Source organism: Hyla sarda, chromosome 6 (genome assembly GCF_029499605.1).
Source record: "Hyla sarda isolate aHylSar1 chromosome 6, aHylSar1.hap1, whole genome shotgun sequence".
Taxonomy (NCBI): Eukaryota; Metazoa; Chordata; class Amphibia; order Anura; family Hylidae; genus Hyla; species Hyla sarda.
In genome coordinates, this window is record NC_079194.1 from 91,877,808 (window position 1) to 91,902,573 (window position 24,766).

Sequence of the window (24,766 nt, forward strand, 5' to 3'; positions counted from 1 at the left end):
GGTTACATGGACTGCCACATAACTCTCAGCACTCCTACATCCAAGAAGCACTACAGGTCCCAGCAAACATCCCCTGAGTTACCACAGTTAGGCTATGTTCACATGGGGGAATGTACTTCAAAAGAAGAAAAGAAAGTAGGCGGCAGCTCACCAAATGTAGCTTCAGGCTTCTTTTATTTTGACAGGTGAACATTCAAGTGCAAACTCGCATGCAATGAGCGACGTCCGTTTCACACAATACTGTGCTTCTTCTGGCTCTACAAACCTTGTTGAGCCAGAAGAAGCACAGTATTGTGTGAAACGGATGTCGCTCATTGCATGTGAGTTTGCACTTGAATGTTCACCTGTCAAATTAAAAGAAGCCTGAAGCTACGTTTGGTGAGCTGCCGCCTACTTTCTTTTCTTCTTTTGAAGTATATTACAGTTGTATGGACTTTGGTATGCCGAGCACCACCGCAGGCTAAAATAAGTGACGGTGATACAGACCTCTGCACAGGACTTCTGCATCACTCCGTAGCAATCACAGTAGTGCCAGTTGAGACTTCTTTCTTTTGTTCATAGGGGGGAATGTCTGCAAGGAATATATCCGTGTGGACATTACACAGACAGTGAAGGGCCGCTAATACCACTCAAAAGTGTGCTGTCTCATAGACATTGATACATTTCCTTGTGGAATTCGCAGAAAGAATAGACATGACTATTCATTCTGCAGGCACCGGAATCGGAACATTTGACAGAGAAATTCTGCCATGTGAACAGTGCAGCAGAATCCCATTGAAATCAAGAATTCTGCACGGAAATTCCGCCATGTTAACATGGCCTTTGATAACCCTTTGTTGCTAAGTGTCTCAAAATTATCATAGGCATTATACTGTGTCCACTGAAATCAATGGGTCCTACAGAAATGTGGAAGGAGTTGGATAAACCTTACAGACAACACGTTTGGTTCACTTATGACAATTCGATTTTAGAAATGATATGAGTGTTTTGTATTTATGGGAGGTGGAGGCCTATCTACTTATTATCAAGGTAGGGCAGGGCAACTTGTGACCTACTATGGGGATGCATTCACACCTGAATAGTGAAGAATATCCCAAAAAGTTCATAATGAAAGCTTGACCGTGGAATAAGACTGATGTGTAAATTAGAAGTTTGAACATCAGTCTTATTCCACTAAGTCAGTAGTGGAACCTCATTGGATACTGTGCTGTATGACTTGTTCCATGTCTACATAATAAACAAAAAATTGGCCTGCACAGCCAAAATAACTATTATAAATATGAAGGTGCATACTGACATAGCTAAAATACTAAAATGAAAGCAACATGCCGCAAGCGCTAAGATATATGTATGATCTAAATCCTAATCAATTGCAATAATGCTATAAAAAAAATGGAGGCTCTTAGCATACAATTTGATCAAATAGTGTGTACCATCCCACCATGGTAAGGTGACCTCATTGGGACGGACCTTGCCCTATAGTATGCCTCTTCTGTGCTAGCACTAAGCCTACACATTCTGGGCATATAAAATCAAGCTATATCCTGCCTTAAATCATCCAGTCGGATGGGTGGAGTGCACGATTCAATCATATGTTAAGACCCTCTATTGTTTTCCATAGCAGTATTGCCACTTAAAACAATTTACATTATACATATATCTTAGCACTTGCAGTGTCCTGCTGTAAGTTTTGTGTGTGCTCCATTATCTATTGACTATCTATCTTGCTTTAGGTTTCAATTATTTATGATTGTTTGATGGTTTACTATTTTTTTTATATACATTTTTAAAATATTTACCATGTACTCACAGAGCTAAGAATGTAGCTCTATTATCAAGGAGGGAATCATTAACTGAGCGGTGGTGCTGATCACTATGCGATCACTATGCAAAGGTCACAGCAAAGGTTTTCCCTTACGCAAGTCTTTCATACCCAGGAGTTTTCATAACCATTTGGGAATGTGCCAGACATAAAGGCATCTTATGAATAACTTAGGTGTGTACAATGTAAAGCCTAGGTGTTAATTGGAACCTGTCACATCATAAATGCAGTCCAATATACAGGAATCCTGTTATAGAGCAGGAGGAGCTGAGCGAATTGAGATAGATATATGCGGTGGCTGGGTGGTGCAGGTAATAGTGTAGGGTATGTTGGTATTAACCCTTTGTTGTCGTGACGCCAGGATGCCGTTTCCTTAGAGTAATGGTCCTACCGCCAACCGGCCCACAAACGGTAGGGAAAAATAAAGGAGTGTCCACAGCAGATATTGATGAAAACCGGAATAAACTTTACTGCATATTTTATGAAACTGCAGGTAAAAAACTGTCTTTGTAAAGAGGACCCTAATTCAGGTTCCTCACAGGTTTGCTGGGACTTCTAAGTACAATGAGCTTTGGTTTGCTAGCCACTGTGCTACTGGTTTGAAGATAATTGAGTTGCAGTAGTCACACAGGATTTTAGTAGTTTTGAGCTGGATGACTCACGGTTTAGTGGCTGTGGAAGATAGAGCTTCAGGCCTAGCTTGAATTGATGATTTGTGCTGAGATGTGCTTTCTTTAAGTGCAAGGAACAAGAGAGAGAATTTAGTGGCAGCAGCCCCTTATACAGTATATTAAGGAAGTGGGACAAAGCTCATTGGATAGCCAAACCGGTCAGTCCTGACCTCTGGAACTCTGGGTATATCACATGACCCAAAGGTCCTTAAACCATAGCATAACATAAATTAAAGGCACGTGACCTCTAAGGTCCTATACAGAGGTATCCTAGATTAATTAAATATATAAATATATACATTAAATATTACAATATTAAGAGGCGACTAGGGGTTAGCCCTTCAGGAGAGCCCATTAGCATGGAGGTACTCAGGCTGAGGGGACTCCAGACAAAGGGACAGGACCAAGTCCTGTACCGGGCTGTCCTACTCAGTGATTGACAGCTCTCTGTGTATAACTGGGCATATAGACAACTGTCATTTACAGAGTAGGATCACCCAATTGACTAGTTAGCCTGTACTATGTTATTATAAATCTGATCACTCTATAACCACTTGATAAAATTTCATAATTGTTTTTTATTTTTTTAAGCCCATTTGAGGTTCAGGTGGGACCTGAAGCTGGCCCTCAAAAAGTGCGGGCATGGGGCCCGGGGCTCTCTGGAGGAGTGGTTGGAAAGTCTGCAGATTTCGTAGTAGAGTCCATTGGCACAGAAGTGGGCACTTTAGGTAAGTGTTAAATGTTAAATAGTGTCATTTGTGTGATGAATGCTTTAAACCACAGTACATGTTATTATGTTTGTTATTTCTATGGCACACATTCACTTTAACAGGATCTGAGTAGAAGTAACATGGCACGGCCTCTACACAATGTACGTAGGCAAAGCTTCCAGTTCTATTCAAACTGTACATCCAAGCGGCTTTGCAGAACAGCTGATTGGCAGAGTGCTGAGTGTTAGATCACCTGGAAAGTTATTGCTGGCCTATCCAGAGAATAGGCTATCAATAACTCTTCATATTTTTTCGGGGAAGAAACTGTACCTGATATTGCAGCTATGCTAAGCTCAGGTGAATACGGTGAATCCTTCATTCTGACCATTGGTGGTGTCCCAGGGGTTGGACCAAAACCATCACACATTGATGGACTATTTTAAGCATTCCATGTTCTTCTGGAATGTTATTTGTCAGTAGAGTTTTAATAGTTACCCATATCATTTTTAGAGGGTTGATACTGTTATCAAATTCTTATGTCAACTATAATTCAACACTGCTGGGAAATCCGGCATTAGATGAAGGTTTTTATTATGATGCACACAATACATTTTTTTTTTCCCTTTCCCCTGGGTTCCCTTTCCTAGGTTATTGATAGACAAACCACCTTCCCGTATCCGTTACATTCCATAAACCTTTAAAAACGGGACATTATTCCCACAACAGTGGGGACAACTCTAAATGCACTAAAGGCGCCTCGTGTCCTGCATAAGCTGTAATGTGAATGGCTTATTGTGCTGCGGAATTCTGTTGGCTTCAATGATAAAAGCTTTGTATTTTTCACATTCCTTCCAGAAAAAGCAGCATTGATATTTCTCAGCATAAATGTTCTTATTGCTGAAACAAACTTTTTGATTCAAGTGAAAAAATGGTTAAATAAATTCAGATTTTATTTGTATTATTTATTAATATTGGCAAAAAGGGTAGGGATTGTCCAGCACAGACTTCATGCAAAAGATGTTCTTTTATTCAAAAGTTAAAGGCCATAACAGGAGAAAGAAGTAACACTTTTTAGGTGCGTTAGCAGCACCCTTAATCATACATGCACAACTAAGGGTGCCACAAACGCACCTGAAACGCGTTACTACTTACTCCTATTATGGCTTTTAACTTTTGAATAAAAGAACCTCTTTTGCATGAAGTCTGTGCTGGACAATCCCTGCCTTTTTGCTGTTCAAGTTGTGTTGCCTTGCACAGTCTGTGTGCTATCAGGCCACTGGGGGTGAGCTGAAACTTCTATCTATTTATTATTATTGTTGTTTACAATATATTATTTAGTAGAATCATGCTACTAACATATGTACTCTGGTATTAGCCGTTCCGAAACTCAGGAAAACCTATTGACTCGAGTATAAGCCTAAGGTGGGAAATACATCATCTCCCCCCCCCCCCCCCGTCATCATCCTGACTCCCACGGTCATCATCCAGACCCCCCCTCATTCCTCCTGTCATCATCCAGACCCCCCTCATCCCCCCCATCATACAGATCCCCTTGCCCCCCATATCATTATCCAGATCCCCCTCATACCCCCCTGTAATCATCCAGACCCCCCTCTCTTCTTCTCTACTCACCTCCACAGTTGCAGCTCTGTGGGTCCTTCCCTAGCAGCCGTCCAACGTCGCTGCAGGGACTGTCCGACTTCTAGTGGGGAGCGTGAGCCGGTCTGGGCCGTCCATCTTGACCAGAAGGCCCTCTTTTCCGCTTCGGGCTGGCCCCGGACTAGTGACGCTGCATTGACGCCGCCACGTAGTGACGCCCCTGACGTCACAGATGTCTGCTGTGCACGGACGTCCCTGCACTGCGGCGTCAATGCAGCATCACTAGTCCAGGGCCGTCCCGGAGTGGAGAAGAGGGCCTCCTGGTCAAGATGGATGGCCCGGAACGGCTCACCCTCCCCATTGGAAGTCGGACGGTCCCTGCAGCATACATGGGCAATGATGGACGGCCCGGCCCATACCCTCACCACCCCCACCGCTGTGCCTGCGATTTTTTTTTTTCCCCATCACTTGAGTATAAGCCGAGGGGAAGTTTTCAGCATGAAAGATGGTGCTGAAAAACTCTGCTTACACTCGAGTATATTCGGTAAGTGTTAAATGTTCATTTTCACTTTTGAGTTTTTGTACATTAGTTCATCTGCTTTACAGGGTTTCGTCCAGGAAACCCCCAATAGTTTGTGCATAAAGAAACTACTTAGAGGGGGTGGCCTATAGTTAGGACTTCCTTGCTGCTGGCTACAGTTATGTCCAGCCACAATCTACTTTATAGAACCACCAGCAGCTGCTGAAATCTATAGATGTCTGTCTATTTTTATTCCTTTCTTTTTGATATTTTACATAGTCTGCTTTGTCTTGTGATAACATAGTAGTTTTCCTATCAATATTGTGTGGTGACTACCGTGGTTAGCGGCAGGGCCACAGGTGTTGCAGTGAGTGGTGGGATCAGATGGTGTTAACCCCTGGGGCAAGATGTTGTTAACCCCTAATGTTCGTGACGCCAGTATGTGGTTGTTTCGTGTAATGTACCGCCGACAACCAGTCCAAAAACGGCATTATGATGAATGAGAGTCCAAAGCAGGGTTTTGATGAAACTTGAACTTTACTTGTGAAGAAGGCATAAAACAGTCTTTATAAACAGCCAACTTCCACAGAGGTGACCAGGACACAGGAAACCTCTCAGGCTTGCTTGGACTTGTAGTTATTATAATGATGATGCAGACCACGGTACTACTGTTATGACTTTGGTAGGGACAGTAGAGACTTGACTTGAATTCACAGATTTGATGTGGCTGCAGGTTTATAGGCTTTGGCCTAGATATGTTGGACTTGACTTGTACAGGACTTGTGCTTGCTTTGCATGCAGGAACCAAGAGAGAGAATGTGGAGACCACAGCCCCTTATATATCAGGGGGCTGGACTAAAGCCCATAGGTAGCTGGTTGCCTGTGGTTACCTGTGCCCATGGAACTCTGGGTATCATGTGATCACACATCACATGACCTTAGTAAGGTCCTATACAGGGTAAATATCCTAGTAACCTTTATATGCAGTTTACATTCACTGTACAATACTTATATTAAATGTACATTCTTAATATACAACAGAATATAATAGAATACCATATAATGACTTGGGGGGACCCTGCAGGAGAGACCTGTGGACCCGAGGGACTCTACCTGAGGGGACTTTAGGACTGTACAGAACCATGTTCTGTACCGGGACACCACAATTGGTTATTGGGGACAGAACAAGATAGGCTTTATCCAGAAACAGTTGTGGATTTTATAAGGCTGACAAAAATACATTAAGACTTGCCCGGTAAAACCCACAATTTGCGTGTATTTTATAACTGGAAATTTGAGTGGATCCTGTGTGTGTGAATACAGCCTAAAGCTTATGTAAGATTCTTATATACAAGTTGTGGTGAGGGTGTGATGCAGGGCAGATGGAATTACCCTAGGGGCAGATGGCATTAACCCCTTGTGTTCGTGATGCCAGGGCGTGGTTTAACTGCTTCACCACCCGAAGGTAGGCCATTGGATCCTGGGTTAGGCACTGGGGCAAATAATGACTCTGATGCCAAGTTACGGAACAACGTCAGCTTTACAGAGTCAGGCAGGTGTAGCAGTCTAGGTGTAGCAGTCTGTACAGCTTGGCTAGGCCCAAAGAGGTGACCAGTGACTTCAAAGACCACAGGGCTTGCTGGGACTTATAGTGGACTTGGACAATTTGATGCACGGCCACGCTGACTTGAGACAGATTGACTTGGACTGACTTGACTGAGACTGACTATACCCCGTTTGTAGCTTACCATGTTTTGACTTGGACCTGGGGGTAGTGGACTTGTGAATCCGTGGCTGCGTGGTAGACTTTAGGCCTCCTCTGGACTCCAGGCACACTCTTACAGGACTTGACCTTACTGCAACTCAGCTAAGCAGGAAGAGAGCGAGCAAAGGCTCATCCCAGGGCTTTTACAGTATTTGGGAGACTCTGAAGGGGTCCCATAGGTCACCCTGTAGGTCACATGGTCACTGGTACCTTCCTTGGTTATAATCACATGACAACATCTCTTAACACATTATATGTAAAATACATTATATAACATAGGCACTGTTGGTGATATATACAAGACATAGGTGAGGAAGGGCCCAGGGGTCACAGGATGGAGTCTGCCAGACAGGGCAGTTAGGGTACAGGGTGCAACTCCTGTACTAGGCCACTACGAGTGTATAAATATTTGTTCTGTTTAGTATCACAGAGATGTTCAGGGATGGATTCTAAGATAGGTAACATGAACTTTTACTAAATGTTCTGTAGATAATGGTGAATATGACTTCTAGAAAATTAATCTATTTATTTCTTAGAAGAAAATGTAATGGAGAACAAATTATGGAGCTGTGTTATTAGAAATTTCCCTAGGCAAGCTGAAAAATACTAATCTGATTTTTATAAAGTCTGACAAACTGTCTCATGCCAGCTCCAAAAACACAAATATATCACAGTTCCCTTCCCCCTAGGCCTATGATCAAAGTGTGACCACCTCAACCTTTGCCAGTGTCAGGACTGTCTGTGGCATAATATTTAATATATTTAATTCGATAGCTATGCTTAGTATACAATAGTGCATTGAATCTCTTCATATCCAGCAAAACCAATGTCTGCTTTTTATTTCAATCCACTCAAGGTCCTGAGCTAAACTGGTCTAATGTTTCAGTTTGCCTTGGTACATGCTAATTCAATAAACCTAATACTCCCACATTTTTTTTTTTGGGGGGGGACGGATTGCCAGCCATGGCAATAGACTGAAATCTACTTTAATAAAGCATTTTAGCTTTCAAAGTTGATAACCTAGTACGTGCTAGTATTCTAGTTGATCCCATCATGTCCAGTTGTGTTGTTTGTACAATAGTATAGAAAGTTGCACACCACACAAGTCACCGAAAACTTTTAGTAAATCTATTGTCATACAGCAGCCTAGTAAGGCATATGGACTTTGTAGAGCAGTGCTCGATAGCCCAAAATTGGGGAACATTGGGGAATAGAAACCCCTTTTGTGCCTTACGATTAGCAGGAAACTACTATGTAAGAGTGGCCCCTGTTTTAATGGAGCCAGCCCAACCATATATTGGCCCTGATTTACTATTGGTCGGGTTCTGTTGCATCGGATCTTTTATGTTCCCTACTCGTTTTTCCTGTCTAATTTACTAAGGTGTCGCAGGATTTTGTTGCACCGTTTTTCCGTTTTTTTTGCACATGACGTCAATTTGAATCCCGAGCGGGATATTTTGCTGTCACAAGCGGTGAAGCTTTCACAGCTTTGAGCACGACGTCCCCAAGCTGAAAGAAAGGTCTCGGAGGCAAGAAATTTCTGAAGATTTTTGTCTATTTTTACAAACCCACTTCCCACAGGAAGATTGGGCTAGTTGTAGTACTTCAAACAATGCCCATACTCAGATTAGGGAAACAAATAAGTCCTCATTTTCTGCCACAAAAAATCCTGAAGTAACTATTTCTGTTGAGGGAAATGTAGAAAATGACACAGACGATGAAGCAGATCTTGAAGAGGATGACTGCAATGGCTCACAAAATGAACAATTTACCAGAGATGAGAAGCACCTACTTGTAGTAGAGGTTATTATATTTTTCATTTAATGTACTCCTGTCTGTGTGGCTTAACATAAAAACCACATGTAACCCTGGGCATACACAGTGAAGCCAAGAATGTTCTACTATTTACAACTGTAACACCTCAATTCTGCACCTACAAAATTGTTATTGTTGTAGAAGACCAAAATAAATGAAAATACAACCTTTATTATTAAAAACGATATATAATCATCCAAAATGTTAGCATTTGATAGGAAAGGTGCCCAACGCATACTAGAAACCAAAATAAGAAAAAAAAAATAACTACTAATGCCAGAATTGACATACAGCAATTGAATAATATGATGTGCACATGACAAGGCTATGGCACAGATTCCACTGGAAAAACATTATAAGGTGCCAGTGCATTACATAACAGCCAGAGGCAGCTAAAGTACATATGCATTACCAAATATGACACCAAAGCCACCCAAGAAAAGGTTTTCATAGAAACCTGCTTTATAGGTAGTTTTACTAGATTACGCATTGACCATATTTTTGGGGTTTGTATTGTATTTAGTGTCAAAAGGAGTAAATTTATTAAAGAACGAACAAGGAATATGAATACAACATACCGTATTTTTCGCCCTATAGGACGCACCAGCAAATAAGACGCACCAAATTTATAGGTGCAAAATCTAAAAAAATTAAGATTTTGAACCCAATAGTGGTCTTCAACCTGGAGGTCCGCAGATTGAAGACCACTGCATAGGAGGTAATATTCACATGTTCCCGCCGCTCCGGACCCGTCACCGCTGCCCTGGATGATGCTCCATCGCTGTTGCCGTGTCCCCATCGCTCCGGAACGTCTCTGCTGCCAGCAGGGTATCCTCGCTCTCCGTCGCCGCCATCACGTCGTTGCGCACACTGACGCACGTACGCGACGACGTGATGACGAGGAAGGAGAGCGCCGGCCAAACAGGGGATCCCTGAACGGAGAAGACACCGAGGAGGCAGGTAAGGTCCCTCCCGGTGTCCTGTAAGCACTAACCCGGCTATTCAGTCGGGCTGTTAGGGACCGCCGCGGTGAAATCACGGCGGTCCCGAACAGCCCGACTGAACAGCCGGGTTAGTGACACTTTCCCTTCAGACGTGGCGGTCAGCTTTGATCGCCGCATCTGAAGGGTTAATACAGGGCATCACTGCGATCGGTGATGTCCTGTATTAGCCGCGGGTCCCGGCCGTTGAAGACCGCAGGGACCACAGCGATAGGGGTGTATTCGCCGTATAAGACGCACTGACTTTTTTCCCCCAGTTTTGGGGAAGAAAAAGTGCATCTTATACGGCGACAAATACGGTAAATAGTCGGTAGTAAAACCATGGTGGCAGAATGGGCAAAAGACCTAATCCTAACAAAAGGCATATAAAACTGGCAATCAAATACAGCAATGTGACATAGTACATAGGTCAACACATACAATAATTAGAGGAACAAAGGCAAAAATATGAACAGCAAACAGGGTGTACCAAAAACAATTAGAGAGAAATGTAATATGACCTATCCATCACGTGGGGAGAGGTAATCCATGGGTCCCAGACCTTATCAAATTGTAATACAGTATCTCCTCTAATAGCATTGAAACATTCTGACCACATAATGTTATTAATCTTCAAAATTACCATATAAAGGGATAACACGGGTGCACCACTTAGCGGCGAGGTGAATGTGCGCAACTAGTAACATAAACTGGAGTAAACGAAATTTAGCATTTGGCAAACCATGAGGCCTGTGACCCAATAAACATACAACAGGGTCCAGAGGGTTTGTATTGTATTTATGGTTTATTTATCCTGATAACATTTCTGGGTGCTATGTAAAAGGAACCTGTTATCTATTTCAGTGTTTCCCAACCCAGTCCTCAAGGCACACCAACATTCCTGTTTTTTTCAGTTACTCCATTGGAATAGAACAGGGAAAAATTAAAGTCCTGGACTGTTTGTGTGCCTTAAGGACTGGGTTGGGAAACACTGATCTATTTCATACTGCCTGTACCACAAGTCATGAAGGCTTTTACTGGTGGCTTCTGCCTGACCCTGCCGGCCCTGATTTGATAGATCCACTCTCTGTTTGGGTATAGGGAAAGATTTTTCAACCAAGGCTGGTGGGGTAGGAAGAAGCTGCTGGTGACCAACCTGATTACGACTGGTAATGGCAGCATGAGTGATGACAGGTTCCCTTCATGACTTGGTCCTCTTGCATTTGGTACAAGACGAGATAAGCTGCGCTGGTGGACTAGAGCAGAGGTTTACAAAAGTGCTTTAAAGAATAGAGTATCTCTGGGTCACCCAAGACAGCTTCCTACTTGGCCTACCCCTTTTCCCGGCCCAGCTTTAGTTAGCTCCTTTAATTATTGTAAGAGTTCACAGGACTGCAGTTTATATAAAAGAGTCTTTTCAGCATTCAGTGATTTGATAACATTTACAAAGCCCAGGACTGGTCATTCAAAGCAGAAAATGTACAGACACGTTTATATATTATGTTATATGTTTAAACAAAACTTGGCTATTAGTATGTTCTGCCAGCAAATTCTGTAGCTTTCCATGTATGCTAAATTGATGAAAGCCAAACTGGGAGATTTATGCTTAAGCCAGAGTACTTCAGGATACTTAACGTAACTACAATGTAATCCATCAAGGATTCCTTAACGAGTCACAAAGGCCTCTTTTTAATCTAATTGTGCTCCATGTCTGTTTCTAAAAGCATATACAGCCTTGCCAAACTGCATTTTTTCCTTCTGCATTAGTTGCTTTGAAGGTTAGTGAATGTTTTGGAACAAATTGAAAAGTGTTATTTTATTAGACCTTTTTAAATTTTGTTGAAAAACAAGTTTCCATGTTGGTGCATCCACTGGAATTTATCATGGCCACATGTGTCTGAATACTGTCACTTGGGTTTGCTCAAATCTAGGAGAGCCGATAACAAGTTGACCAGTGTCTTATTCCTTAGTCAGAACCCTGTATTCTGTGGTGGACCACCGGTGTATGGCGGGACCACGGGTGTAGCGGTGTAGGTGGTGGGATCAAATGGTATTAACACCTAGGGTAAGATGTTATTAACCCCCAGTGTTCATGACGCCAGAGTGGTTTTTGGTACCGGAACCACACGAACGGTATCTCTGCTATTCCAATGGCTAGTTAAGGAAAGGAGAGTCTAGAACCAGTTATGATTTAACGGAGGCTTTACTGAGTTTGACAGATGTTATTATCTTCACAGATAGGCCAGATTCCCAGAGAGATGGCCAGGAACTCAGCAGACCTTGCAGCTTGCTGAAACCAATTATACTTGTAATAGACTTGAGACCATTATCTTGAGGCTTGACTATATGCAGGACTTGAGTACTTGTAGTGACAGCAGACATAGACTTTTGACTAACTGAAATGACTGTAGCTTTGTGGCCTTCCAGGTAGCTGATCATTAGCACTGAGATCTCTGGTGTTAACTGTTCCTCAGCAAAGATCATAAGAGAAAAGCATGAATTGTAATGGTCATCCCTTTATATAGTGGGGGGCTGGACTACAGCCCATTGGTCAAGCTGTGGGTCATAGGTTAAGCTGGTGCTCTCTGGGAGAACATGTGACAACAAATCATGTGACTGCATAACATGTGACAGACTTACAGGCCCTTGAGACAACCTCTCACAGGTCCTCTGCTCTATCCATACATTAGGATCCTGTCTATACATGAAAGCAGTATACACAACATTCTGGAAACAGGGGGAGACCCTACAGGGGAGCCCCCCGGTCACTGAGGGTCTCAACCTGACAGGGCCTAAGGGTAGTACTGGACCATGTCCTGTACTGGGACATTACAATTCAAAAAGTCTAAAGATGTGAGGTTCCAGAATGTGGGGCCTACATTATGGAGGGGGAGTGGGCATGCCAATGCTTGATATTGTGCTATCCTTATTTGGTTGGCTAAAACCACCACACTGCTTAACCCCCTGACCTAGGAACTGGTGATTCTTTATGCCTTGTTTTTGTGATCATTGGTTTAGTTCCTCACAACCTTGTTTCTAATGCTGTATGGCCTGTTTGGCTGTCATCAAGTAGCCAGCCCTACTCAACTCTTGGTGTATAAGTATTCATATATAGAACTGTTAATGAGTAGGACCACCTACTTGACTACTCATTCCAGAATAAGCTACAAACTATATGTCAGTCTGCTCAGCTCCTCCTGCTCTATAATGTGATGCCTATAGATCAGTGTTTCCCAACCAGGGTGCCTACAGGTGTTGCAAAACTCCAACTCCCAGAATGCCTGGAAAGCCAATGGCTGTCCAGGCATGCTGGGAGTTGTAGTTTTCCAACATCTGGAGGCACTCTGATTGGGAAACACTGCTATAGATTGAAGGCTTATAGTTTGTTCTTTGGGCAAGTTTCTACTAGCAAATCCTATATCTTGATGGTATATTGCAGGTTTCGCTATTGAAGGTCCTTCTCAGGCAAAGATTGAATGTGATGATCAAAGTGATGGATCTTGTGATGTCAAGTACTGGCCAAAGGAACCTGGCGAATATGCTGTTCACATCATGTGTGATGATGAAGACATCAAGAATAGTCCATACATGGCCTACATCCTGCCTGCATCTGGAGACTTTAGCCCAGAGAAGGTAAGCTGCGTAAATGTACTTTCAATGTCTTGACATTTTGCTTAACAAATATGGTGCACCAAATGTACTAGTATCTGTTATGGACCAATCCATTTCTCTGACATCTGTTATATGTAACATATTTGCTGTATTTTAGGAGCGTACTTTATTTGAAATATATTCCGTGTCTTTTCCTGCTTACTATCTGTATTGTTGGTATGTGTAAATGCCCTTTAGGCTATAAGCAGTTTGATTGGGTTAGCAGTAAATTGGGTTATTACTTAAAAAAAAAAAATTATAATAATAATAAATAAAAAGCAGTGAACTGGCTTTGAGTAATGTCTTATTACAACTTTTATATGCAATGCTAAAGAAGAAAAAAAATTAATACACTTTTAACACACAGCTATACTGTATTAACCCTAGCAGTTAAGGTACAAAAATAGAAGTTCACAAAATGGATCAAGTAGGTTAATTAAAGGAAAACGGTCACCCTGATCCCACACACTAAATCTGATCCAATTCCATCCAGTGGCTCCTGGGTTTTTGCCCGACGAAAGTCCCGTTCTCAATACGGTTACCTGTGCGCAGGAGGCGGGGGCTCGATGGCTTTCCGCCCCCTGCTTCTATCTGCCTCCTGAATTAGTATATTCAAATTCTGCGCTGCGCTCTGAGGTAGGAGTGCAGGCGCAGTTAGTTCACAAACAGCTCTCATGTCCTGCAAGAGCGCTCTACTACTGTGCCAGAGCGCATGCGCTCGTTCCTCGGAGCGCAGCGCTCACGTGACATGCGACTCACGTCACTAGGACGTGAGAGCTGTTTGTATACTAACTGCACTTGCGCTCCTGCCTCAGAGCGCAGCGCTAAATTTGAATATACTAAAAGAGGCAGATTGTTTCAGGAGGCTGATAGAAGCAGGGGGCGAACAGCCATCGGGACCCAGCCTCCTGCGCACAGGTAACTGAATTGAGAACGGGACTTTTGTTAGGCAATATCACAGGAGCCACTGGATGGAATTTGGTAAGTGACACCTCTTTGCACTCATGGTCACCCACACTATAACCCTGTGTATTGGGTTTAGTGTGGGTGATCAGGGTGACAGTTTTCCTTTTAAATCCAATCGACTCTTTATTTCCGGTCCCAGAGGATAGGATGCGGCCGTGAACATTGCTGCATTGCATAGGAATACATAATCTGGTATAATCAAAAAGGGGTTTCTTTGGACTAGCAATAAGAGGAAGGACCAAGATAGGTTATAAAAAGCCATACTTTCCAGGCCTTATGTCAGTAGCCTCTACACTATTTAAAACGTATGGAACCGTATTAAATACATAGACAAATAATTGAAAACCGTATGCACCCAGATGCATCCAGTTGCTTGCAATACAGTTTTCTCCCCTACTCAAAACCGTAGTTGACCACAGTTTTGTCTCCGGTTTAAAAACCGTACTGCAACCGCATACGTTTTTAACAGGGACGTCAGTGTGAAACGCACATGTATACGGTTCCATACGGAAAACGTCTACGGTTTTTACAATGCACATGCGCATTTGCATCCTAAAGTCCTAAAATGGACATTTTATAAAACGTATGTTTTTTTTTTTAAATTAAACCGAACGTAACTGTATGCACTTTTTAAAACAGTATATGGTTTAAAAACGCATACCGTTTACTTTTTCCCATACTGTTCCATCCGTTTTTTTGCCATACGGTTTTCTTAAGAAAAACTGATTTGAAAACAGTATGGCAAAAACGTGATGTGAACCCAGCCTTAGCTAGTGAATTTTAGAATTGTACCAGAGTGTACTACAGACACAAAGATGAGGCATCTCGGAGGAAAGCAAATGATATGAATTGGTGAACGAAGACCTGAGAGTTTATAAATGGTATATTTAAAGCAATAACGTTTATTAAACATAACAAAAAAGAGGGGGTGGGCTCTATTACAAGGGGTATTATATCTTGTGGTCGATTTTTATTTACTTATTTTTTCACGAAAGTATCTACGGGTTTGGTATATGGATAATGTCACTGCAGCCGCCTTTCAAGTTTTTTTGTGCAAACTCCAGTATACCCCTCTAAGGCATAGATTATACACTTCCCCTACTGGTGGTTGCAGGATACTAGAATTATGTCATTTAAAGCCTGTGTCCACCTTTGCAACTATATATATATATATTTTTTTATGTTTAATTTTTTATTGATAAAATTAATACTGAGCTGTGATTTGTTGTTATGGGAATATAGCTCCAGTTTTAGCCGAGGACAGATGGATAAATCTGGGCCATAGAGTTGGGTTTTATGAAACTGGAGCCCAGTTCCCCATAAAGATATATAATATGCAAAAAAATTATAGTGCAGAGCAGAAGAAACACAGCACTGAGGCACACGGATCCCGGTCAGAAAATGTATTGCAGGTGGAAATGCTCGGCATAGCCTCAGTGCTGTGTTTCTTTTGCACTGCATTGCTGGAGTCTGTCCTGTTGTTGGTTGGGTGCACCGGTTGGTCTTTGCCGCAGACGCCCGGAGGTTTGGATTTGTACATCTATTCTGAAGTTATTGAAGGGGGTTGTACGGAGCAGTGTCAGCTACATCTCTTTGTGCTATGCAAAAATTATAGTGCTGTATAGAATCAAATAAATTGGTGCTTAAAGGGGTTATACAGCATGAGGTGATTTTAGTACGTACCTGGCAGACAGTAATGGACATGCTTAGGAAGGATCTGCGCTTGTCTTGGGCTAAATGGCTATGTTGTGAGATTACCAGAACACTGTGGCTAGTTTTCTGTGAACTTGTATTTCCTGTTTTCAGTTTTCTTGTTTGCCTACAAATCCCATGATGCAATTTTCCTCCTTCCCATACATCAGCTACCCCACCCATTGAAACATAAATGAGCTGCAGACCTGTGGTTTTCAATCAGGGTGCCTCCAGCTGTTGCATTACTTGCAGATTGCTCTCTCCACCCATTGAAGCAGACAGGCTCCCTGTCATCAGCTGACTAGTGAGTCAGGTCTCGGCCGCATTTCAAGCTAGGAAAAATCCCAGACAGTAGTCCTTTTGTATGCTGTTAAAAATAAATATTGGAGTCAAAATCACAGAAGATTTGTGAGAAAACCATCACACAGAGGTACAGACACTATATTATGAACAAGTCCTAGTAGGTAGAAACAGCTGATCGGCACTGCTCTGTCTCTCTCTGAGTTGGTCGGAAGTGATTCGCAAGGGGGACTGCGTGTGGAGGTGCTCAACTACTTGGAAATGTAGACTGTCCAAAATCATACAGGTAAAGAAGAAAGCGTAGTGGCACTCACCAGTTAGGTTACTTCATAGGTAGCTTTATTCCATAAGAAGGTGCATTGACATGGGCGGCATCAGATCCGGCCGGACCGGGACGCCAGTGCGTTCGCTTGCTGGGTTACAATTGTTTCACGCTTGCACGCTTCAACAGACCCTCCCTCTCACCGCTTCCCTCACCTGTATATGAACACCTACAACAGGCGACGTCAGAGGTGGGAGGGATTACAGCAAGCTTCAGTTTAAAACCAGTTACAAAAAAACTACATTTAAAACCAACATACAGTTACAAGAAAGTGCCCAAGTCTATTCTGTCATTAAGACCTACATTATCCTGTGCCCGTGTTTTTAAAATCAAACGGGCCTCCACTTCACGTAACTCTTTAACAATATTCACTCCTTTTTGCGGGGTTAACCGTTTGATCCCTGTAAATTTTTGATCTGAGCACGCTCGCAACAGCCTTGTCTGTTAACCCTCTGCTGAACAAATGGAAGTTGCTAATACAAGATCGCAGGAGCCCGAGTCGGGGAACACCTTAGGAGCAGGGCGGCAGGACGCCAGTGCGTTTTTTCAACAGTGCAATGAAAGAGACCCGTGTCAATTCATGAGTACTAAAACTCTTGAATTTAAGATCACAGTTCTCTCCGAAAAGGAGACACGTTTATTCTGGACTCTTAACTCCTTAAATTCGTACCGCGAAAGCGGGCGTGTACCACAAGGTATAAGAGGCTACAAAGAAGCATCCCAATTCACAGATGATGTTGCATTTATGACCAGATGGGATGAGCTCCATAAAATGTACTCAATGAATATGTTAATACTCATCTTGGAACGTAACACAGAGGAGTACGCATCTGTGACGGCTGAACTGACTCGATTAAAGGCGGAATTACAAACTCGCTTATCTACTGCGGCTTATGAGGACTTTTCTAAAAAAAACTGAGAAAAAACTGATTGTCCTACAGAAGACCATTAAAGAAATTAAGCGGGACAAGTTCCTACGGGATCGGGAGGACTATGAGTCTAATAACATCTTTATTAAAAAAAGGAAAACCCCAAAAAAAGAAAAGTGGGAAAAATACGATCAAAAAGAAATTAAACAAAAATTTTCCCGACTCATGGACAACTGAGTCGGATTCAAGTACCACAGATGAGTCCGACCTATCCATAGGGAATCTGAATATTAAGTCTCCAAAAAACGGGGAAGGACTGTCGCATTCACAAAGAAAAAAAGAACAAGAAGGGGCGGAAGGAGTAGTAAAATCCAAAACAAAACAAAAACGGAAGAGGGTGTCATGGCAAAACTAAATAATGACAAAGAATTTATAATAGATTCACCTATTTTTTCTTCCGATAGCAATAGTAATAAAGACGCACCAGCAGTAATCAACCTGTCAGATGTTAATCTAGATCCCTCTGTAATTTCTCTATTGTGGAAAGGCTTAAATTACTGTGTCAGTGAGCAATTTCATTTTGAAGACTTCGAAATTGATCTATTCAAATGTGTCAGGAAACTCAATCTGAAAAAATTATTTTCCCAACAGGTGAATGTACAACCAACTAGCCAGACTAGGAAGGAAGGGGAAATCCCTGTTGTTGTAGGACCACTAGGTTTTAGCATGCCCGGTAAACTGTCAGATACAGATAGGGAGTGTGTAGATACCTTGCTAGAACTGCTAGATGTAAGCTGCTCAGATCCAACGGAATTTGAATATCAGGATTTTAGAGGTGGCAATAAATCGAAATTTTGCCCCCCCTTGATACCTGGAACCAGCTTGGATCAATTTCAGGAACGAGTCCTCGCTGATGTAAGGGCCTTGGTATACCCACAGGCATCCCCCAATTTGACAATAGAGGAGCGTAAAGCTCTTCAATGGTTAAAAACGCAAGGCAATTTGATAATAAAAAAAGCCGATAAAGGGGGTAATGTAGTGGTGATGCCAAGATCCTACTACATACAGGAGGCAACTCGACAACTAGGGGATACTGATACTTATCAGAAACTTAAAAATGATCCAACTCCCCATCTTAAGTCCAAACTGCAGTCTTTTTTGCGAAAGCAAGTGGAATCCGGTATACTTTCTGAGAAACTGGCTGAGCGGTTATTCCCTGATGAAGTAAAAGATCCGAACTGGTATTTCCTGCCCAAAATTCATAAGACCCTGGAGAGCCCACCCGGGAGACCTATTGTCTCCGGGGTGGGCTCTCTAACTGAGTCTTTGTCCAAATATTTGGACTGGTTGCTACGCCCATTACTAAAAGATGTGCCTTCTTTGGTAAAAGACACCAATGACTTTTTGGCTGCACTGGGTGACATCCCCTGGCGAGAGGGACTCCTTTTAACATCTATAGACGTGGAGTCCCTTTATACTCGGATACCGCAGGGGGATGGAACCGAGTGCATCCGAAAAGTCTTGGAAAATACAGACAAGAGTGATAGGTACATCAACTTTGTCTGTGAAGCACTTACATTTGTTCTAGGGAATAATGTATTTAAGTTTGGCGAGCAATGGTTTGCACAAAAACGGGGAGTAGCAATGGGCACGCCAGTAGCGTGTACGTTCGCTAACTTGTTCTTGGCCCATTTTGAGGACAGATTTGTATTCCCCACACAAAACAAATATTTAAAACACATTCGATGTTATCTACGGTTCGTAGATGATATTTTTATGTTGTGGGAGGGCACACAGTCTGACTTCGAAGAATTTGTGACATACCTAAATCGCAATGACATGAATATGCAATTTACGTCTAAATGTAGTGACACTGAACTCGAGTTTCTGGATGTGAAGGTGGTGGTAGAAAACTGTCAATTAGTCACTAAAGGTTATAGAAAAGAAACTGCAACCAATTCAATATTACATTTTGACAGCTACCACCCCATTCACACCAGAAAAGCTATCCCTTACGGGCAACTATTGCGTTTGAAACGCATCAATAGCTCCCCAGAGGCGTTTGAAGAACAAGCTACTGCTCTGATGCAAAGATTGTCGCTAAGAGGATACCCGAGGGAAGTCCTCTGCGATGCGCTGGATAGAGCAAAAAAAATAACTAGAAATGATCTGCTCAAGGGTAGCAAGAATAAGAAAAATTATGGAAAGGGTAATGCTGAAAAAACTAGTGAAAAGTTTTGTTTTTCATTCAAATATAGCCCCTTGTCTGATTTAATTAGAAGTTTGATCACAAAAAATTGGAGCTTGATCGAAAGAGACCCACAGCTAGGAGCTGTCAGATTACAAAGACCTTTAGTGACGTTCAAAAGAACGAAGAATTTAAAAGATGAATTAGTCAGCAGTAAGTTTAAAGAAGTGAGTTCTGAAAATTGATTAAAGAAAATGTCAGTGAAAGGTAATTTTCAATGTAAGAGATGTAAATGGTGTCCTCAGTTTTCATCTGGCAGAAATGTGACAGTGGGCGGGGTAAGCAAAGAGATAACCGAGTACATATGTTGCAGAACCAGTTATGTGGTATACGCAATCATATGTACTTGCGGTAAGTTCTATATTGGGAGTACCATACGTGCCATGAACACTCGGTTCAGAGAGCATGTCTGGTCTGTAAGTTCAGGTAAAGGGTCCCCGCGCCTTATCGAGCATGTTAAAAAAGACCATGATGGTAACAAAAGTGTGTTAAAATTTACAGGGATCAAACGGTTAACCCCGTGAAAAGGAGTGAATATTGTTAAAGAGTTACGTGAAGTGGAGGCCCGTTGGATTTTAAAAACACGGGCACAGGATAATGTAGGTCTTAATGACAGAATAGACTTGGGCACTTTCTTGTAACTGTATGTTGGTTTTAAATGTAGTTTTTTTGTAACTGGTTTTAAACTGAAGCTTGCTGTAATCCCTCCCACCTCTGACGTCGCCTGTTGTAGGTGTTCATATACAGGTGAGGGAAGCGGTGAGAGGGAGGGTCTGTTGAAGCGCGCAAGCGTGAAACAATTGTAACCCAGCAAGCGAACGCACTGGCGTCCCGGTCCGGCCGGATCTGATGCCGCCCATGTCAATGCACCTTCTTATGGAATAAAGCTACCTATGAAGTAACCTAACTGGTGAGTGCCACTACGCTTTCTTCTTTACCTGTATGACTATATTATGAACTACACTAACTTTACAGCCCCTGTAGCAAAGTCAAATAAAATGAATTCCTGGAATACCCCTTTAAGGGTGAACATTTGCTGTGATAATTCATAGGAAAAGTTGTGAATTCACGTCCACTGTAAGTATAGAGAATAAGCCCCTCATGAAGTCATTTTCATTAGGAAACCAAATAAGGCTGCACTCACACTGCCGTCCCGTTCTTCTCCCATCAAAAAAAACGGACTTTAAAAATAAAAAAGCAAAATAACGGATGCAAATAGATGTTATCCATTTGTATCTGTTTGGATCCGTTATTGTTCAGTTAATAAACCAAAAAAATATATATTTTTTTTTTTGTTCTGAGCATGCTCAGAAGTAAAAATGGATAAAAAAAACGGATTGAAAAAAGGGATGCAAACGGATAACATTAAAGGCTCATCCATTTCCCATAGACTTCAGTGTTAAATTCACTGTTTTTTTTTTTTGCTCTCTCGTTTTTTTGACGGAAGAAAAAATACTGCATGTGTCTTTTTTTTCTGCCGGCAAATAACTTAAATGAGTGCAGACTGGTCAAATGGATGTAAACTGGTTGTAAAAAAAAAAAAAATCCCATTGACATGAATGGGATTTTTTTAAAACCGTTTTTAATCCGTTTACAGCCTGCAAGAACGGAACCGAAACGGGGAAAGACGGCATGTGAACGCACCCTAGAGTTGAAAGTATGATTGTGGACTTGGTAATGATCTCCATATTTGGTTCCTATCATGTTCCTAAGTTCCCATTCTAGATTTCCTTCAGAGAGAATAGTAAAGACTATTCATAGATGTAAACTGAATTTCTCATTGAGCTCAAAGCCCCTCTTCACATCTAACATCTGTTGAGTTGTGTCTCACTTGTACGCCAACGTCTATGCATTCGTAATGAAGTTATAGACTTGTTCAAGTTTTCCACGTGTGATGTCACCTGCACCTTTGGGGGATAGGAGTGTTTTTCATAAAATCTTTACATTGTACATTGCAGATCTTACATGTATAGCCTACTGAGCAACACGCTGCTAATCTCACCTCCGAGACAGGAAATGTTTTGGAAAGGTCTTGACTAGAACTCTGACTGCTCAGCCTGTAACGGGATACTTCTGCCAAATGCAGGTTGCCAGTGCGGCATTCAATTGTCAGCTACCTTGTCATCTATAAAATATTTCATTCAATATTAAAAGTAGAGATTCCTTATATTGAGACATATGATATATTGACAGTCCACACTACAGAGGCACAGTGGCCGACACTGCTCATACTCCTTTCTGCTTCAATCCTGCACCTCTGAAGCAAATACAGCAGTATCAATCATGGCATGAAATCCACTATACTATCACAGAGGAGCTCTATCCCATAAAACACACAGGCCTAGATGTATCAAACTTTGTGAGAGAGAAACTACAGTGATTTTCCCACAGTAGCCAATCATAGCTCAGCTAGCGAGCTGTGGTAAAGTGAAAGCTGAGCTGTGATTGGTTTGCAGTTGAAAAATCACTCCAGATTTTCTCTCACAAAGTTTGATAAATCTGAGCCATAGTCCACTCCAATTCCACATGGACAGTCCACCATGTGAACATACCCTTAGGGTCTATCCACACTGCAGGATTTCCGCTTGCGGAATTCCACCTCAAATTAAAGGGGTATTCCAGGATTTTTTTTATTTGACTATGCTACAGGGGCTGTAAAGTTAGTGTAGTTCATAATATAGTGTCTGCACCTGTGTGTGACGGTGGTCTCACAATTCTTCTGTGATTATCGCCCCAATATTTATTTTTAACAGCATACAAAATTTCTCATGTCTCGTTATTTCCCAGGTTGCAGTGCATCGAGACCTGACATCACTAGTCAGGTGATCAGAGGGAGCCAGTCCTGCTTCAATTTTGCAACAGTTGTAGGTCCCCTGGTTAGAAAACACTGTGTTTCAATGGGTTTGGTGGCTGATGTGTGGGAGGAAGGAAAGTGATCTCAAACTTTTAAGCATGGAACTGTGGGATGTGTAGTTTAGAGAACAAAATCCAACAGGAAACACCCAGTTCTGGCAGGTAAGTACTAAAGTCACCTTATGGTGGATAACCCCTTTAAAGCCCATACACTTCTATGGGATTCCGCAATCCTATTCACACTTTTGAAATTCCGCACGCGGAAATTCAGAAGTGTGAATGGGAGTGCGGAATCCCATAGAAGTCTATTGGCGTTAATTTGAGGTGGAATTCCGCAAGCGGAAATTCTGCCATGTGAATAGACCCTTAGGGTGCTTTCACACGGAGTAATTCAAGAGGAATTTACTCGAGTAATTCCTCTTGAATTCTCCGCTCCTAATGAATGCACATCTCCTCTGCCCATTGACTTTAATATTATTTCTGCTGGCCTGTTTAATATTATTTCTGCTGGCCAATTGAAGTGAATGGTAAAAAAAAAGTTCCGCCCAACATCGTTTTTGCGCTGAATTCGTGGGCAATTCGCACGCAATTTGGGCGGAATGCACACAAAATTTGCATGGAAATGGCTGAAAAACCCTTCACTTCTTTTCCCCCCATGTCTGCACGCAATTCCGCACACAATTCCGCGCAAATTTTGCGAGAAAATAAAATTATTTTTTCCGCTCGTAAATTTTTTGGCGTGAATTACTCTTCATTTATTCAGTGTGAACGCACCCTTAGAGTTCTTGTTAGCGGCACTCAATTACGTCTAGGTGATTTTCTTTATTATGAATTTTCTAGATTACACAAATGTTTTAATAGAAGGGGATGACTTAATAAGTTTACCGTATATTGTAAAGTTTGTGCATCAGTCCTTCTAAGAGGATGGATTAGGGATATATTTTTATAATTGTCTTGGTTTAATTTTGCAGGTTAAAGCATATGGTCCGGGACTGGAGAAAACTGGATGCATTGTTAACCATACAGCAGAATTCTATGTTGATCCAAAAGATGCTGGGGCTGCACCTTTACAGATCTTTGCCCAGGTAAGTTTAAAAAATCGGATAAGCACAATGAATATAAAAGGTCTGGGGGGAAAAAGGGAATGAAGACTGGAGCTTTAGGAATTCCAGGCAGATGAATTGACCTCTGGGGAAACCCCCTGGGTATAATGGCTCACTGTGCTTCACTGACTGTGGGGTCTCGGCTTAAAATCTCGCTGAGCTTCTCTTGGTGACCACACAATTCCAGACAGGGGGAACTTCTTTCCATCAAACTAAATGACTCCACTTGGCATCTGTCTCCTGGAATGACGGCACATTACACACCGACACAATATATGCTGACCCTGTCCTTTTTCTAAGAAAAATAAAGTGATGAAACTATAAAATTGTAGACTTCGCCAGCATTAGAACATAAATGGAGACTGAGCCATACATGGACCCGACTGAGGCAAATAAAAACATATGTTCTGACTCATTTCCACTTATACGGGGGATTGTGTTATTTATTTTTAACAGGATGTTGAAGGAAGTCCTGTGGATATCAACACGAAGGCTAAACCAGATGGAACGTATGTCTGCTCCTACAATCCTGTGAAGCCCATTAAACATACAATTGCTGTCACATGGGGTGGTGTTAGTGTACCCAACAGCCCATATAGGGTAAGTATTTATATATATATATATATATATATATGTGTATATATATATATATATATATATATATCTCTTGTACAGATGTAAATGATTTACTTTGGTCAATTGGGGATTTGTCCCACTTTGGTGTTACTGTATGCTTTTTTTAAGTCCCTTTATCATTTTTTCGAACTCTTAAACTGCCCCTCTAATCTCAGTTATCATATCGTAGCTCTTTCTCTTCTTTAAAAATGTTTACCTTTTTTTTAATTTATTTTTTGTCTTTTTTTTCGTCTCCTCGCCTCTT

At 41.9% G+C, this 24,766-nt stretch overlaps 1 protein-coding gene across 9 annotated transcripts in view; it reads left to right on the top strand.

Moving 5' to 3' along the window:
* FLNB (filamin B) overlaps window positions 1-24,766 on the top strand; it is a 243,111-nt gene that overhangs the window by 137,480 nt on the left and 80,865 nt on the right. For all 9 annotated transcript variants that reach the window (XM_056524444.1, XM_056524445.1, XM_056524446.1 and 6 more), the window contains exons 11-14: window positions 3,085-3,221; window positions 13,322-13,515; window positions 23,755-23,868; window positions 24,343-24,486. In XM_056524444.1, coding sequence (XP_056380419.1) covers window positions 3,085-3,221; window positions 13,322-13,515; window positions 23,755-23,868; window positions 24,343-24,486 — 589 coding nt within the window. The remainder of the gene's footprint in view (window positions 1-3,084; window positions 3,222-13,321; window positions 13,516-23,754; window positions 23,869-24,342; window positions 24,487-24,766) is intronic.